Here is a 17,295-nt window from a genome sequence, read left to right on the forward strand (position 1 = left end):
CATGTGACCAGACTCTGTGTTCCCATAGGTTTGGCGAGGAAGGAGGAGCAGCTGACCCCCAGTCAGAGATGCCTAGCTGTAAGGTATGTGACCCAGGTATGTTTTTATTCTCCCAGCTGGACTAGAGACAGTTCTACTGCCATACTAAAGGTATTACTGTGGGACGTGGTCACTGGGAAAGCCTCCATGGTAGCCGCTAGCTAGTACTCATGTCACGTGTATAGTTGCTGTTGTTAATTTCTTGTTCCTCTCTTTTCTTGGTTCTCTCTCAATCTCCTTCCCTGTCTTTCTTTCCCTCTCTTTCCCATTGTGTCAAACATGTATATATTTTGTTCTACTTCTCCTGCGATTTGATAATGATATGAACACAACGAAAGATCGTGTAGGTACCCTGTAAAATGTAGGCCCCAACTGGACAATTGCTTCTAAAGAGGACGAGAGGATGGAAATGATTGCCTCTGGAGGAATCTTATTCCATTTTCTTCCCATTAAATTACCGAGAACAGAATGTTCCTGGTATCAACAACAATTAGAGCGATTTATTATGACTTAACCACCCCAGCGCTCCTCTCACAGTCTGTGAAAGTGGCTGTGAAGGAGTTTGTATCCTGCTCCAAAGGGTTCCCAGCGGTTGCATGGCAACCGCACGTATATCAAGTGTCATGTGACCAGGGTAGTCAGGAAGAAGCTGGCAGTGACCAAGGAGTGGAGCGCCAACCTACCTTGTGAAAGGAATTTAATTTAACTTTGTGAGATTTTTTTGTTTGTTGAATTGCCACAGTTACAAATATGTTATATTGTAATCTGCTGATATACCTATAACAGCTCAACTACAATTTAACCTAGCCAACCCCTTGGCCAAAGGAAAGAAATGTGACATTAGCTGCTCATTGTGACTTAGCTGCTCACTTTGAGAGAAACTCCAGGGCAGCGAGACATTAGCAATCAGTGTGTTCTCCTGACCTTGCAGTACCTCCACCACCATACTCAACAGATTGCACTTGGCAGGGAAAGACTACACTCCCTCCCTCCAAAGTGCCACACAGATGTAAATGCTGCCAGTGTAACAAAGCCTCTATACAAATCGGCTCCTCACAAGCCTCCATTCCAGACATTTTCGTTAACTTTTTTTGCATCTGCCTGAATTCACAACAATTTGTCCTTCGAGGGAAGAGTATATGAGTATATACTAGGTACTATTAGTTCATTTTGGTATACTGTAAACGAATGGTATCCTATCAGTTGAGTGTGCTAGCGCTTCACTTGTCTACTGGAAGTTGATGCTGTTGCTATGCAACTTCTTGCTAGCTTGTTATCATAACAAATTACTAGTCGTATGACATCCAGGAATTTTTGGCATACTGACTAGATCCATACTATGACCAATAAGCATACTACATACTCAAATTACGTCACAAGTAGTACAGTTAGTATGTGTTTTGGAATACAGCTCAGGTCTCTACTCTTGTTGTTCTACTTGGGTGGCCATTCAGGATTTTTATTTAACCTTTTATTTAACTAGGCAAGTCAGTTGAGAACAAATTATTGTAAAGCCCCCCCTGGCCAAACCCTCCCCTAACCCGGACGACACTGGGCCAATCGTGCGCCGCTGGGACTCCTGATCACGGCCAGTTGTGATACAGCCCGGGATCAAACCCTGGTCCGTAGTGATGCCTCTAGCGCTGCGATGCAGTGCCTCAGACTGCTGTGCCACTCGGGAAGCCCAAAATTACTAGTAGAATTAGTGTGGCAATGCTAGCATGCTACAACAAAAGTGCTGACTCATGGGCTACGTGTTCCTAATCTAGGGTCAAGGCTGTGTAGGGGTAATGTAGCCCTACTTACTGTGCTAACAGGCACATGGATAGGAATGATGAGATGAGGGTCAAGTTATATGTAAGGTATGTTAGAGTTTTTAGTTACATCTCCTTTGTGCTCAGAGAACTGGATGCAGTATGTCCATCTTTTTTAGCATGACTCAATAGAGACGATCCTCGGCTTGATCCTCTAGTTGCTAACAGCAGCATCTATCTGTCTCACATCTCTTTCTGGTCTTTTCCTCTTCCCCCAGGAGGATGCCCAATCTGCTGGAGTACCTGAGCTACAACTGTAACTTCATGGGCATCCTGGCCGGGCCCACCTGCTCCTACAATGACTACATGGCCTTCATCGAGGGCACGGCCTACCAGCCTCGCCACCTGGAGGCCAATGGAAGAGAGAACGGGAAGTACAAGCACACAGAGCCCTCTCCCAAGGTACCACACTGCCTGTCTCTCATTGTTAGACTGGTCAAGAGTAACTTAGAATAGAATTATTGGGTGATTCCTCATGAAACTAGAACAAAGGACCATGATTTTGGGTATTTGCTACTTTTATGATAGAATTTATAACCATTACCAACAGAGTGAGTGTGAAAATGAGTGGAGAGCTTGGGACTACAGAGTTCTATCCTCAAAAAGATGATTCAGAGATAATTGGCTTTAAAGTTCACTGGTTTGAATGGTGTCAGCAACGTTTCTTGGTACTTAAGGGGTGGGTGTGGTGGGGTCATGGCCATGTGTATGTACTGTATTCAGACCCTTTGACTTTTTCAACATTTGTTACAGCCTTATTATAAAATGGATTCAATTGTTGTTTTCGCCCATCAATCTATACACAATGCCCCATAATGACAAAACAAAAATGGGTTTTTAGATTTTTTTTGCAAAAAATAAATGAAATATCACATTTGCACATGTATTCAGACCCGTTAACTTGAAGCGATTACAGCCTCGAGTCTTCTTGGGTATGTCTATACAAGCTTGGTACACCTGTAATTGGCGAGTTTCTCCCATTCTTCTCTGCAGATCCTCTCAAGCTCTGTCAGGTTGGATGGGGAGTGTTTCTGCACAGCTATTTTCAGGTCTCTCCAGAGATGTTCATTTGGGCTCATGTCCGGGCTCTGGCTGGGCTACTTAACGACATTCTGAGACTTGTCCCAAAGCCACTCCTGCGTTGTCTTGGCTGTGTGCTTAGGGTCGTTGTCCTGTTGGAAGGTGAACCTTCATCCCAGTCTGTTGTCCTGATGCTCTGGAGCACGTTTTCATCAAGGATCTCTCTGTACTTTGCGCTGTTCAACTTTCCCTTGATTGGTGACACTTGGCTTTCAGGCCATTGAGCTACTCTTGAACAGAGCTGCTCCCAAGCTTTTTCTTTGTCTCTTCAAAACACAAAAGCTACAACACAACACGTCCAATATTTACTGCTGTCAAATAGCTCCTGCTGTTGTACACAATGACAAACACACCTGTTTCTGAAGCTTCTTGTAAAACACAAAGCTAATATTTCAGACGTTAGTTGACCTTTATTTAACTAGGCAAGTCATTTAAGAACAAACCTGGAATCGAACCAGGGTCTGTAGTGACGCCTCTAGCACTGAGATGCAGTGCCTTAGACCGTTTTTTTTTGTTCTATCGACTTCAGGAGTTCACATCTTCACATATTGAAAACATTTGCTAAACTACAAATGGATTTAGGCAATTACCTTTTGGTAACCCTAGCCTGCAGTTGTAATGCATTATTAGTTATAATGCTTCGTAAGACTCATAAACATGTATGACCTCCTTATAAGGTCTTATAATCATCTCGTATCTGTTTTCCCCCCACAGAATGACATTATCTCCAAACTTTGTACCTGTGCCATCTCCCTGGCCATCTTCCTGTCCGTGTCTAAGCTCTGTCCAGTGGAGCGCTCCATCGACAACAAGTTCATGGCCTCTACCCCCTTCATCCTCCAGGTCCTCTACCTGTACCTCTCCATGTTGGCCACCCGGCCCAAGTACTACTTCATTTGGACCCTGTGTGAGTGCACTTTAGTATTATTCATGTGACTAAATCTGAAGTAAAAAAAAAATGCTTATATAAAGTATTTTGAATTTGAAGGCTGCTGGGGGAGAATGTGGTTGCTGGCCACACCTTATAACAAATCAGGGTGATATTGGCTCTGATAGTGGCCTTTCTAAACTCACATAAAAGTTGGGCTACTTGTGATGTTACACTGCCCTCTAGTGTCAAGGTGGAGAACTCACTGTATCCCAGATCCTCTGTGCATTCAGTAGTTCGCCTACTATCATCTAACAGAATGGTCTTCTTGACGGTAAGGGATGTTGTTATTCTGTCTTGGCCACTGACATTCTGCCTGGTAACCTTTGTTGTGTTTTCCAATTGAACAGCTGATGCCATCAACAACGCTGCAGGCTTTGGTTTCAACGGCTACAATAAAGATGGCACCCCAAGATGGGACCTGATATCAAACTTGAGAATACTGGACATTGAGGTTAGGCTCTGCCTTTAAAAAAAAATTATTCACATTTTCACTAGTAGTGTAGGTTAGTGTTCCCTCGTTTGGCTACATTCACTACTAGAACAGCACCATCTCTCTTTTCAGTTTGCCACCAGTTTCAAGATGTTCCTCGACAACTGGAATATCCAGACAGCACTATGGCTCAAAAGGTAAAATGCGTCATAGTACAGAGTAATCTGGTTATCTTACTACAGTAGTCATGTAGATAGTCCAATCTACATGATTGTATATTGTAGATATACTATCACAGATAGTAGGCCTATATATCAGTAGTCATGCTGATAGTATACAACAAATCTGCACTGGTCTGCTAGCGCTGCCATTATCTCTACACAAATTGGGATGCTAATGCTATAGTTTGCATAAGCTAGTGTGCTAATGCTGAATCTGTGTCATGTGCACTCAGGCTGAGATGCCAGTATTGTGATTAGCATTAGCTGGTATGCTAATACTTTACCTGTACCATGTCTGTTCTCTACAGGGTGTGCTATGAGCGCTGTCCCATCAACCCCACGGCGGCCACCTTCCTACTGTCGGCCATGTGGCACGGAGTGTACCCCGGGTACTACCTCACCTTCCTCACCGGCATCAGTATGACCATGGCAGCACGGGCAGTGAGTACACAGTCAACACAGCTGGTGTTACCGACCAGGAATCAAACCAACTCAAAATATGCATTAGCCCTCTGAGCTAAAGCCTAGGTGTTAACTGGCAGCTAACACAAGTCCTCAAGTTTCAGGCAAGGTTACAAAATCACATCATTGATGTCTTTAGCTGGTGTTGCCCCATCTCATTTGTCAATGCATGTGTCAGTCACCACTAGACCCGGAGTACACCTCTGATATAGTAGAAGTGAAGTGGTGGACTGGGAGGATATTTATGTGAAGACCACTGGGAAACTTAGCTGTGACCCTGGGAGGATTGGGCACTGGCCGCTGGGATTTGAAGCACATACCCCTTAGCATGGGTGGAGTGAGACAGGGTGTGTGTAGTGTGTGTGGGTGGCTGTGTGTAGTATGATAGAGACAGGGTGTGTGTGTGTAGCAGTATGATAGAGACAGGGTGTGTGTAGCAGTGGGGGAGACAGGGTGTGTCAGTCTGTTTAGACAGGGTGTGGACAGGGTGTGTACATGGGCAATAGTGAGCAGGGTGTGTAGTAACAGTATGATAGAGACAGGGTGATGGACAGGGTGTGTGTAGCAGTATGATAGAGACAGGGTGTGTGTAGCAGTATGGAGACAGGGTGTGTGTAGCAGTATGATAGAGACAGGGTGAGCAGTGATAGAGACAGGGTGTGTGTAGCAGTATGATAGAGACAGGGTGATGGACAGGGTGTGTGTAGCAGTATGATAGAGACAGGGTGATGGACAGGGTGTGTGTAGCAGTATGATAGAGACAGGGTGATGGACAGGGTGTGTGTAGCAGTATGATAGAGACAGGGTGTGTGTAGCAGTATGATAGAGACAGGGTAATGGACAGGGTGTGTGTAGCAGTATGATAGAGACAGGGTGATGGACAGGGTGTGTGTGTGCAGTATGATAGAGACAGGGTGATGGACAGGGTGTGTGTAGCAGTATGATGGACAGGGTGTGTGTAGCAGTATGATAGAGACAGGGTGATGGACAGGGTGTGTGTAGCAGTATAATGGACAGGGTGTGTTTAGCAGTATGATAGAGACAGGGTGATGGACAGGGGATCATCATTGTGAGCGTAGGAGAGACAGAAAGGCCCGTGGGAGACAGATGGTGTCCCTAGATAAACTCCACATCTCCTCGACACTCGGCTGCATTCTCCATCACATCTAGGAATAACACAGTCATAAGCTGTAATGATAAACAACTAGATGTTCCGATTCCCTATCTGGAAGTATACACTTTGCACTTGCTCACTATCCCTCATGGATTAACGAAAGCATTGGATTGGTGTCAGCACAGGCTCCTATGGTAGTTTTCATCTGTGTGTGTGTTAAACCAGTTCATTTTTTTTTACAAACCACAAGGCGATAGTGAAGTGAGTGCAAACCTTGGTGAAGAACGGTAGTGAATCGCAACGCAGCCACGATATCCCGGAAATGAATTTCAGAAAGATAAAACTCTAGATTCATATTGATACTAAAATGCATTCTAAACACTGGTCATGGGTGAGCTATGCAGTAATGATGGCTGTCCAAGTTGATTGCTTCTGTTCATGTAGTATAAAGAACTGGGTCAGTCAACTTCTTGTTAGGAGTTAGTTTATAATGGCTACAAGAGGCCATTTAAGTCTGAAAGCTGATTTGTGTTGACTTGTTCCTGGAGATGTAACTGTGCCTTCACTAATGGGCCCATCTTCTCTAACCTCCATTGCGTCTTCTCTGATTTATGCGATCCTTATTGTTACTTTCTGTATTTTAAAACATTATGTTGCATTGACTTTCAGTTATTCACAATTTCTTCCTGTGGCTCACTTCCAGCTAAGACACAACATCAGACCCTACTTCCTGTGTTCAACGACACACAGGAGCATCTACGATGTCATCACGTGGGCGGGGACTCAGATCGCCATCTGCTACACGGTGGTGCCATTCGTTCTATTGGCCGTTGGGCCGTCACTCAAGTTCTACAGGTGAGTGGCATTACTGATATTCCACATGCTCTACCAGCTCTTTTGAAATGTAATACATATGTAAGAAGTTATGTTATATGTAACTATGTATAGTCAAAACAGTGTAACTTTATTGATAGACTACAAATGTTCATGGCTGGGTCCTAGGAAATGTGGGAAGCACCACTAAGTTCAAAACCCCTGTCATTCTTAGTGATTTTTTTCTCTCTCCAAATGCCAGTTTAACAATGCAGGCAAATGAGTAAGGCACAGACAGGGACACGGCACAGACAGGGACACGGCACAGACAGGGACACGGCACAGACAGGGACACGGCACAGACAGGGACACGGCACAGAGAATAACCTCCGTTCCACTTTCTTTGTGGCCTCCGTCAGCGTCAAACTGTTAACGAGACAGCTTAACGACTAGAAGACCGGGACGATTGACGGGGAGAGGAACAGGGGCTATATGTGATCAGGGCACTTCAGTGAAATAGAAGCACATCTACGGTGTCATTTTGCGGAAGGTTGTTAAATCTGCCAGGCTGAGAGGCATATAAACCCCAGTTATTAAACAGGAGAGTTTTAGTGGCTGGCTGCTTGAATGGAGGGAGGGAGGGGGGCAGTGAGACCTAGTCCGAAGCCATGAGGTGGCTTGAGGACATGGTCTTCTGTTTTAGGGTTTAATGGTTCACTGTGCTGCTGACCGGTGTGGACTTTAATAATCCCACAGTCACAAATACACTGACTGTTGGGACATAGCGGGCAGGATTTTCTTTCCCATTAGGATTAGCTAGAATAACTTGTCAGGACTAGTTCACCCATAATGATTACAAGCAATTTGTATTCACAGGGACTTTTTGTGAACTCCTCTGGAATCTTTACGCTACATAGAAAACTCTCCTTGGCCTGTTCTTTCAGGGGCTTAGGCCTGGATGGTGGTTATGTGACATGCATTTGTGAACAGTGCTATACGGAGCGGATGACATCTTCATTGATTCACTGATTGATTGATCCTCTCTTTCCAGGTCATGGTACTACTGCATACACATAGCCTGCCTGGTGCTTGTGTTAGCCCTTCCAGTCAAGCCCCGGCACCTCCGCATCAAGGAGGAGCAACAGCAGCAGAACAGCCTACAGGGGGGGTTGCCTGAAGACCACAACAGCCACTCCATCACAGACAACAACTGCAACCAGAAACACAAAGCCACATGAGACCTAGGAGGATGCCCCTCCCCCCCACACCTCAGCGCTCAAACAACCGGCACAGAGAGAACAGAACTCTGCTCGAACACTGAGACAAAGTGCGGCAATTCTTTGAGACCACAAAGAACCAAAAAAATTGACAAGAACACCGGCATAACCGACAATAACAAACACAAATAACAACAACCAACAACAACAACCCGTCAACCCTGCCAGTATCGAGGAAAGACCGCAAATCATGTTTTGGAGAAATGAGAGGAAATGTGAGGAATGGATAGAGAGATTGGTATCGGAGGGCCACCAAATGGCTAGGATCTAATGAGCGAAAATAATGACATTAGCGATGATGCTAACGGTGCAATGCTAATCGACAGAATGGCGAAGACTCTGAAGTTGCCTTAAACCCTCTATGTACTGCTAGCAGGTTAGCGGCCAGGCTAGGTGCATATTCTGCAGGGTGAGAATGGTTGTGTTGAGGGGAGATCTTGTGGTGTTGGGAAATGAAGCAGTTGTTGTAGTAGGACCTCCGCCATGTAGAGGGCGCTATACAGGCTAGTCAGACATGTATCTAGAGGGTTTTTGTCACTGTCCGAAAAGGATGTAACCTCTACTAAAAAAAGAGGCGTGGTAGAAAAGTGAGAGAAATATATGAAAGAAATATAACTTTTGTCTGATGCCAACTCCAAGCAGGCCGCCTTAGGATCTTCTAAGCATTGTTTGATTACTGTCACTTGTTTAATTTTTTTTCATATCTGCTGCTTTTTTGGAATGATACTCCTTCTATAGAAATGTGGGTGCATTACAAAATAAGTTGTATTCACGGTGACTGTTGATTTAGATGAATTGTTTTTAAGGGCTTTTTTGACATGGGTTTAATTTCCTACTGTAATTGATTACAAACTGTAGGTTTCCTCTAGGTTCAGATGTCTTGCCTGCCTCTGTAGCATCCGTTACAAGTTCAGTACTGTTAAAGTGGTTTGAAATCTACGACTATGTTAGATTTACTTTCTGAAAAGTTACTTAAATAAAAATCTCCCTCTATTAGTTTTTGAATCCATAGCCTCTAAATGAAATGCAACCAACTGTATTGTGACCATACTGTATGAGTAATCAGATATAGGATGTGATGAATAAATCACAATAACTGAACCTTACCTGTAAAGTAAATTATGTTTCTAAAGCTACAGAGCTACACTGTAGTCCAAATGAAGCTGACTTGGATGTGTCTGAATTACCTTTCAGTAACACTAAAGGTTGGGCAATATGTGTTTGATGTTTGGGAAACCTACTGTATGTAATATTATTTGGGAATAATGGAAAAAATTAACATTTGTTTCAAGTTTTTATTAATCATATGTACAGGATACACATGGTATACACCATCCAACGAAATGCTTACTCGCTTAATGCTTAATTCTTATGCTCCAATTATGAAGCATAACTCGTATGCTCAATTGTTTTGTGACCCCCTTAATAAACAAAATCATATTCCAAGCCATATCCCAGACATAAGCCACAACCCAAGAGGTTCCATCATTACTGTAATGTGGGAACCACTGAGGTAAGAGATACATCTGGTGGGTCCAACCAACTCTTCTATGAGGGGGTGTTTATTGTGGTGCAGAGGACCGCCCATGAGCATAACCAGAACGCGTGTAGGCTAAGGTTCGACAGCGCCCTGTGTCTGCAGAGGTATGGACAAGGGCGTACTGGGACGAGAAATCGGCCATGGCATTTCTAACACTCATCGAGGTCCCCACACCGGCCCATTTCTTTCCTTGAAGTCCCCATTGTTAGCCAGATAATTGTCATTTTGGGCAACAACAAAAAAGTTACACAGGCCCACTGGGCTTTAAATGGACCAGCCCATCTGGCAGTCCGCCCCTGGGTATGGAACATTCCATTTCATACAGTGCAGGCAGCCATTTAACATATTTTTGACCATACAGCATTTATTAGATGGTAAGACTTGGATTAGTACCGTAGTACAACCAAAATGGCAGCCAATGAACCAGTTTTAGGAGCTTTCTTTTGTGATCATGAGTAACAATGCAGCAGATTTGTGTTTTCCAATGTAATCTCCATCTTGTTTTTCTAACATGTGCATACTCCATAAATTGTGTATTTATGTGATTTTTCTAGATGTTCACGTGGTCTATGAGTGTATTTGTAGCCAAGGCGTAATGCCTGATGAAAGGAAAGGGATGCTACCTTTACCAACTAGTTGAAAATTGCACTGCATGGCCACCCAAATCTAGCCTGGTTAAACTAGACTGAACACTATGCTCGCAATTGTTTGTGCAACATTGTGTGGTTTATCCAGGCTACCCCAAACCAGCAGATAAATCCAAACTGCTCCATATGTCCAAAGTGCCAAGTCATAAACGGCCCATATACCTATGTGAAAATATCATTGTTATTTTTGTGTCTAGAAAGAACTTAACGGAAGATTTGTATAAGTCCTTTGAAAAAAAAACTGATTTTATGTCGTCAAATAAAAAAACTTTTTTTTAACACTAATGCAGAGATTTAAAACCAGAGAGTCTTCTCACTCTCCTTCTTTTGCACTTTTGATAGGAATGTGAGTGTGGAGTGTGGAGTGCTACACCGGGAAGTTGCCAGGGAAATGCAAGGGGGAGAAGGCAAAAGGGATGGGGATTCACAGCGTGGATAGAAATATTTTATCCTCATGGGATAATTTGACAGGGATGTGTTAGGGTGCATCCCAATAGTCCTACATGGCTTCCATTCCTTGTCTCCTTCCCTTCATCCTTACTAGTCTGAAAGTATAGGCCCGGTGAAAGCACTATGGTAGAGCTCTACCATTGATACCAGCCAAGCGTTCACAAATCCAGTTATTTTAAATTGGTTTTGATGGAGGAAAGAAGATTACGCCACTTTGGACTATTTGAGATACACCATAAAAAGTGTCCGCCTTTGACCCTCTAGGTCTCTGGAAAGAGAGCTTGGAAAATGAGACGGGTTCAGGAGCACAACGTCACTGGCCTGCACCTAATCAGAAGCACAGTGGAAATGAAAAAGCTTGAAATCTGGGTCTAAGAGATCCCTCTCATTTCCCAACCTAAAACAAAGAAGAATCCTCTGCTTTATTTGTGTGTGAGGGAGGTTCTGTATATTTGTCACATTTGTCCCTTTATTAAACTTGGAAGCATTTGTTTTGAACAGTCTTGTCTATGGTAAAATGCAGAGTTTTGGAAATGCATGAAAGACGCCACACATTTGTCTGATCCCACCGTCTGCAACCATCAGTGGACAGGACCACACGACTGCTAATAATACTTATGTGTCATTAAACATGGCTCTATAGCAGTTCTGGATCATATTTGGAATATTTCTCAAGTCCTCTCCCCGGCATTAGCTATCATTATTCAGTAGATTGTATAATGCAAATGACTCTTATTCCAAGAATCCAGACATTGGGATGTGTTGATGATATCAAATTGTATCTGTCACGCTTCATAGACAACCGGTGTAGACTAACAGTGAAATGCTTACTTACAGGTCCTTTTCCAACAACGTGGAGTTAAAGATTAGATTTAAAAAATATATATATAATAATAGAAATAGTGACAAGGAATAAATAAATACACAATGAATAACCAATTGTATTATTTTTTTACAATGCCTTTCTGTGCATCTTCACTTCAGCTGAGGAGGAGATTTGTGAGTGACCTTTCAACCCTTTACTGTTTACACTGCTTGCTTTCCAGTTTGTGCTAGCATTCTTAAAAGTTAGTTCATTTGGATTGACATTTTATTGGAGGATCTTTCTAATCTACTATACACTGACCTGGTTTTGAGAAGGTTGAGGAATATTCAGTCTCCTATTCTGCCGTTTGTTTTTTAAGATTTGTTTTGCTTTAGTTCACTTCCAATGCCACGTGTGAAATTAAAATAACAGTCATACCAAATTTGCCTTTCCTGAATTCACCTGGCTGTTGTTTAGGCTATCTTTGTTTAAATAAGAGTATCATTTTTAATAAATGGCTTTATTATTCACGAAACGTGGGGGTGGTGTCAAGTTGGTCACTTTTGTCAACACTGTGAAGCACTGACCACTTTTATACTTTCTTGTAATAATGCTTTCTTTGTAACGGTCTGTGGCTGTTGGGACATGGGCCGATGTAGTTTTGTTTTGTCTAAATGTTTCAGTTATATATCTTGACTGTGTTGATGTATGTTTCTTGGCAGTAGCCTACTGATTAAACCAGCTGATTATATACGTTTCGTGGTCAATTTTTAAAATTGGTTATGCAATGTAATGTAGGCACATCAATTAACTAGATTACATGGTAAGGCAGGCCAGTGTTGAACAACACACTTCTAGCCTTGAACAACGATAGATGAGGCGGTGAAACTTTGACCCGTAAGGTAAGCGCGTACTGCGGCTGCGTGCACCGTGCAGCTGTTGACACTTTTTTTTGCAAACTTTTTACCATGTCACGCCTTCACTGTAATAGTAGGCGGAGATTTGACAAGCCACTCAAATCGTCAGATGTTCTTAGCTAGTTTAACATGCCTGAAAATTACAAGATGGTTGTGGTGTCAAAACAGTCAAACTGAACGTTGGAAAGTAAAAAAGGAAGCACAGGGTAACCCAGCTTGGACGAGGGGACGCTGTATTGTTTATTACTCCTAAAAGGTAAGATTCGAAGCAACCTGGGTGTTTGTGATTAGCAAGCACGGTAGCTAGTTAGCCTCAGCAGGATATTAGAACCCCTTCTGTCTATGATATTAGCGATGCTGGCAGCACGAGGGCAGATTCTTTCCCCTCCAAAATAAGAGTCCCCTATAAAGACATACTATATGTATGTATGTGTGTGTGTGTGTGTGTGTGTGTGTGTGTGTGTGTGTGTGTGTGTGTGTGTGTGTGTGTGTGTACACACACACAGTACCAGTCCAAAGTTTGGACACATCTACTCATTCCCGGGGTTTCCCTTTATTTTTACTGTTTTCTACATTGTAGAACAATAGTGAAGACATCAACTGAAATAACACATAGAATCATGTAGTAACCAAAAAAGTGTTGAACAAATCAAAATATATTTTATATTTGAGAATCTGCAAATAGCCACCCTTTGCCTTGAGACAGCTTTGCACACCCTTTGCATTCTCTCAACCCGTTTCATGAGGAAGTCACCTGGAATGCATTTCAATTAACAGGTGTGCCTTGTTCATTTGTGGAATTTCTTTCCTTCGTAATGCGTTTGAGCCAATCAGTTGTGTTGTGACAAGGTAGGGCTGGTATACAGAAGAAAGCCCTATTTGGTAAAAGACCAAGTCCATATTATGGCAAGAACAGCTCAAATAAGCAAAGAGAAACGACAGTCCATCATTCCTTGAATACATGAAGGTCAGTCAATATGGAACATTTCAAGAACTTTGAAAGTATCTTCAAGTGCAGTCTCAAAAACCATAAAGCGCTATGATGAAACTGTCTCATGTGGACCGCCACAGGAATGGAAGACCCAGCTTTACCTCTGCTGCAGAGGATGAGTTCATTAAAGTTACCAGCCTCAGAAATTGCAGCCCAAATAAATGCTTCACAGAATTCAAGGAACAGACACATCTCAACGTCAACTGTTCAGAGGAGACTGCGTGAATCAGGCCTTTGTGGTCAAATTGCTGCAAAGAAACCACTACTAAAGGACACCAATAATAAGAAGAGACTTGCTTGAACCAAGAAACATGAGCAATGTACATTAGACCGGTGGAAATTTGTCCTTTGGTCTGGAATCCAAATTTGAGATTTTTGGTTCCAACCGCCGTGTCTTTGTGAGACACTGTGTGGGTGAACGGATGATCTCCGCATGTGTCGTTCCCACAGTAAAGCATGGAGGAGGAGGTGTGTGGGAGTGCTTTGCTGATGACACTGTCTGGGATTTATTTAGAATTCAAGGCACACTTAACCAGCATGGCTACCACAGCATTCTGCAGCGATACGCCATCCCATCCGGTTTGGGCTTAGTGGGACTGTCATTTGTTTTTTCCACAGGACAATGACCCAACACCCCTACAGGCTGGGTAAGGGCTATTTTACCAAGAAGGAGAGTGATGGAGTGCTGCATCAGATGACCTGTCATCCACAATCTCCCGACCTCAACCAAATTGAGAGTGAAGGAAAAGCATCCAACAGGTGCTCAGCATATGTGGAAACTCCTGACTGTTGGAAAAGCATTCCAGGTGAAGTTAATTTGAGGAAATGACAACACTGTGCAAAGCTGTACCAGTCAAAGTACCAGTCAAAGTAGCCACCCTTTGCCTTGATAACACCCTTGAATGAGTAGGTGTGTTCAAACCTTTGACTGGTACTGTATATATATACAGACACAGGATTATTTTTATTCTGTCTGTGTGAAGCAGGACGTGAAGTCTGGCACCACCTGATGCTGGGATGTCCCTCCTACCATTTAATTTGCTCTTCAGACTGTCCATCAACTCCATAAATGTCACAGCCACTGACAACACATACATGCCTTCGGAAAGTATTAAGACCCCTTGACCTTTTTCACATTTTGTGACTTTATAGCCTTATTCTAAAATGTATTATATGAAGAAAATAAATCCTCAGTAATCGACACACAATACCCCATAATGACAAAGTGAAAAGTTTTTTTTTTGTGTAGCAAATTTATTACCAATAATAAACAGAAATACCTTATTTACATCAGTGCCTCTGTTTGACATCATGGGAAAATCAAAAGAAGTCAGCCAAGAACTCAAACAAATTGTAGACCTCCACAAGTCTGGTTCATCCTTGGGAGCAATTTCCAAACGCCTGAAGGTACCATGTTCATTTGTACAAAAAATAGTACGCAAGTATAAACACCATGGGACCACGCTGCCGTCATACCTCTCAGGAAGGAGACGTGTTCTGTCTCCTAGAGATGACTGGCATCATGAGGCAGGAAAATTATGTGGATATATTGAAGCAACATCTCAAGGCATCAGTCAGGAAAATAAAAGCTTGGTCGCAAATGGGTCTTCCAAATGGACAATGACCCCAAGTATACTTCCAAAGTTGTGGCAAAATGGCTTAAGGACAACAAAGTCAAGGTATTGGAGAGGCCATAACAAAGCCTTGACCTCAATCCCATAGAACATTTGTGGTCAGAACTGAAAAAGCGTGTGCGAGCAAGGAGGCCTACAAACCTGACTCAGTTACCAGCTCTCAGTAGAAATGGGCCAAAATTCACCCAACTTATTGTGTGAAGCTTGTGGAAGGCTACCCAAAACATTTGACCCAAGTTAAACTATTTAAAGGCAATGCTACCAAATAATAATTGAGTGTATGTAAACTTCTGGCCCACTGGGAATGTGATGAAAGAAATTCAAGCTGAAATAAACCATTCTCTCTACTATTATTTCACATTCTTAAAATAAAGTGGGGATCCTAACTGACCTAAGATAAGTAATTTTTAATAAGGATTTAATAAGGATTTAATGTCAGGAATTGTGAAAAATTGAGTTTAAATGTATTTGGCTAAGGTGTATATAAATTTCTGACATCAACTGTATCTTCTGCAGCCCTCATCCTCCACATACAACACCCGTTCTGCCAGTCACATTCTGTTAAAGATCCCCAAAGCACACGCATCCCTGGGTCGCTCCTCTTTTTACTTCGCTGCAGCTAGTGACTGGAACGAGCTGCAACAAACACTCAAACTGGACAGTTTTATCTCAATCTCTTAATTCAAAGAATCAGACATGGACACTCTTAATGGCTTAATGATAAGTAAATAAAAAAAAACATTGTAATGCAGAAGGAGAGAGTGGTTTCATCGCTGTAGCACGTTTAGAGTTGGATTTATAGCCAGTAATCTAAAATAATTAAGACATATTTTCATATTTTTTCTCATATTTGTACTGTGTTCTTGAGCTTGTGTCTTCAAAAGTGACAACTAAATACGCTAGACATGGTGGCATGTTTTTGTGTCTGATAATTATGTGAGAAATGTCATTATGCGCAAATATAGATATAATAACCATCAAACTACCAGTAAACTTGTAGTCACGCAATGAGTTGTTTTGTGGTTCTCCCACTATGACTTGGGAAACCATCCAATTTGTTAGGCTACAGATGAAATAAATGATGATGAACTTCACAGGGTGGTGAAAGTGCAATTTTTGTGGGGGACAAAACCATCAGCACAGTTGAAAATGCGATGGAAACCCATTTTAAATAGTATATTTTATTTGCTACATGGGAATTTAACCGCAAAAGTAATTTTTCTGTGCACTACTTAGTCACGCACTGCTTTTTATCCGCAACAAGTCAATTTGATGGACACACATCTCTGGTGGGAAAATGTGCATATTATGTTGATGCAGATGTAAGAATATTTGCATGAAAATCTGTTGCCAATTGGGATGGAAACCGAGCTATGGTTTTAAAAAGGTTGTGGTAATATTTAATTCAGTACAGAAATGTGTAGGCGGCATAATTTACCCTGTCCAGCAGCTCAAATGACCTTATACCCGTGTTAAATTGTGCCAAAACAAGCTATGTTTTCAAAACTTGAATTTTTACATTAATTCTAATTTATTTCCAGGGAAACATAACATCCTGAAATATATGTGGATATCTTCGTTAGAAAGAATGCTATATTTCCCTTGACTGAGTGATGCCGAATGTAAAAAATGGCTCAACTTAACCCACTCTCCCCTAACTATCCTGTAATGGCTAATGGAGCATTATATTAGCCTGTTACAATCTGCTAGCTAGGAGGTACTGTATATTGGCATATTAAAACAGCAATTCAGGGCTTTACAGGGCTACCATTTTGGCCACATTTGCTCCTAAATATTCAACTCTGCTACCTGGAATTTTTATTTGGGCGCACCAGTGCCCCTAGGGGAAAAAAACAGTATTGTGTAATTGCTGGCAATGCTTATCATTAATACCTCAAATATTTTTCATTGTGCTCCTAAATGTCTTTGTGCTCCTACTAGAGGTCGACCGATTTATGATTTTTCAACACCAATACCGATTTTATTGGAGGACCAAAAACAAGCCGATACCGATTAATCGGACAATTTTTATATATATTACAGAATGAACAATGAGCACTTTTATTTTGACCTAATATAATACATGAATGAAATCAATTTAGTTTCAAATAAATCATGAAACAATGCAAA

At 42.1% G+C, this 17,295-nt stretch overlaps 1 protein-coding gene across 1 annotated transcript in view; it reads left to right on the forward strand.

Moving 5' to 3' along the window:
* LOC112262023 (lysophospholipid acyltransferase 2) overlaps positions 1-12,374 on the forward strand; it is an 82,275-nt gene extending 69,901 nt beyond the window's left edge. Inside the window, exons 6-13 of the mRNA XM_024437690.2 lie at positions 29-83; positions 2,072-2,255; positions 3,648-3,840; positions 4,212-4,315; positions 4,427-4,491; positions 4,824-4,956; positions 6,795-6,946; positions 7,956-12,374. Coding sequence (XP_024293458.1) covers positions 29-83; positions 2,072-2,255; positions 3,648-3,840; positions 4,212-4,315; positions 4,427-4,491; positions 4,824-4,956; positions 6,795-6,946; positions 7,956-8,142 — 1,073 coding nt within the window. The 3' untranslated portion in view covers positions 8,143-12,374. The remainder of the gene's footprint in view (positions 1-28; positions 84-2,071; positions 2,256-3,647; positions 3,841-4,211; positions 4,316-4,426; positions 4,492-4,823; positions 4,957-6,794; positions 6,947-7,955) is intronic.
* The last annotated feature ends 4,921 nt before the right edge of the window (positions 12,375-17,295 follow it).

The sequence above is a fragment of the Oncorhynchus tshawytscha genome, linkage group LG11 (genome assembly GCF_018296145.1).
Source record: "Oncorhynchus tshawytscha isolate Ot180627B linkage group LG11, Otsh_v2.0, whole genome shotgun sequence".
In the NCBI taxonomy this organism is placed as follows: domain Eukaryota; kingdom Metazoa; phylum Chordata; class Actinopteri; order Salmoniformes; family Salmonidae; genus Oncorhynchus; species Oncorhynchus tshawytscha.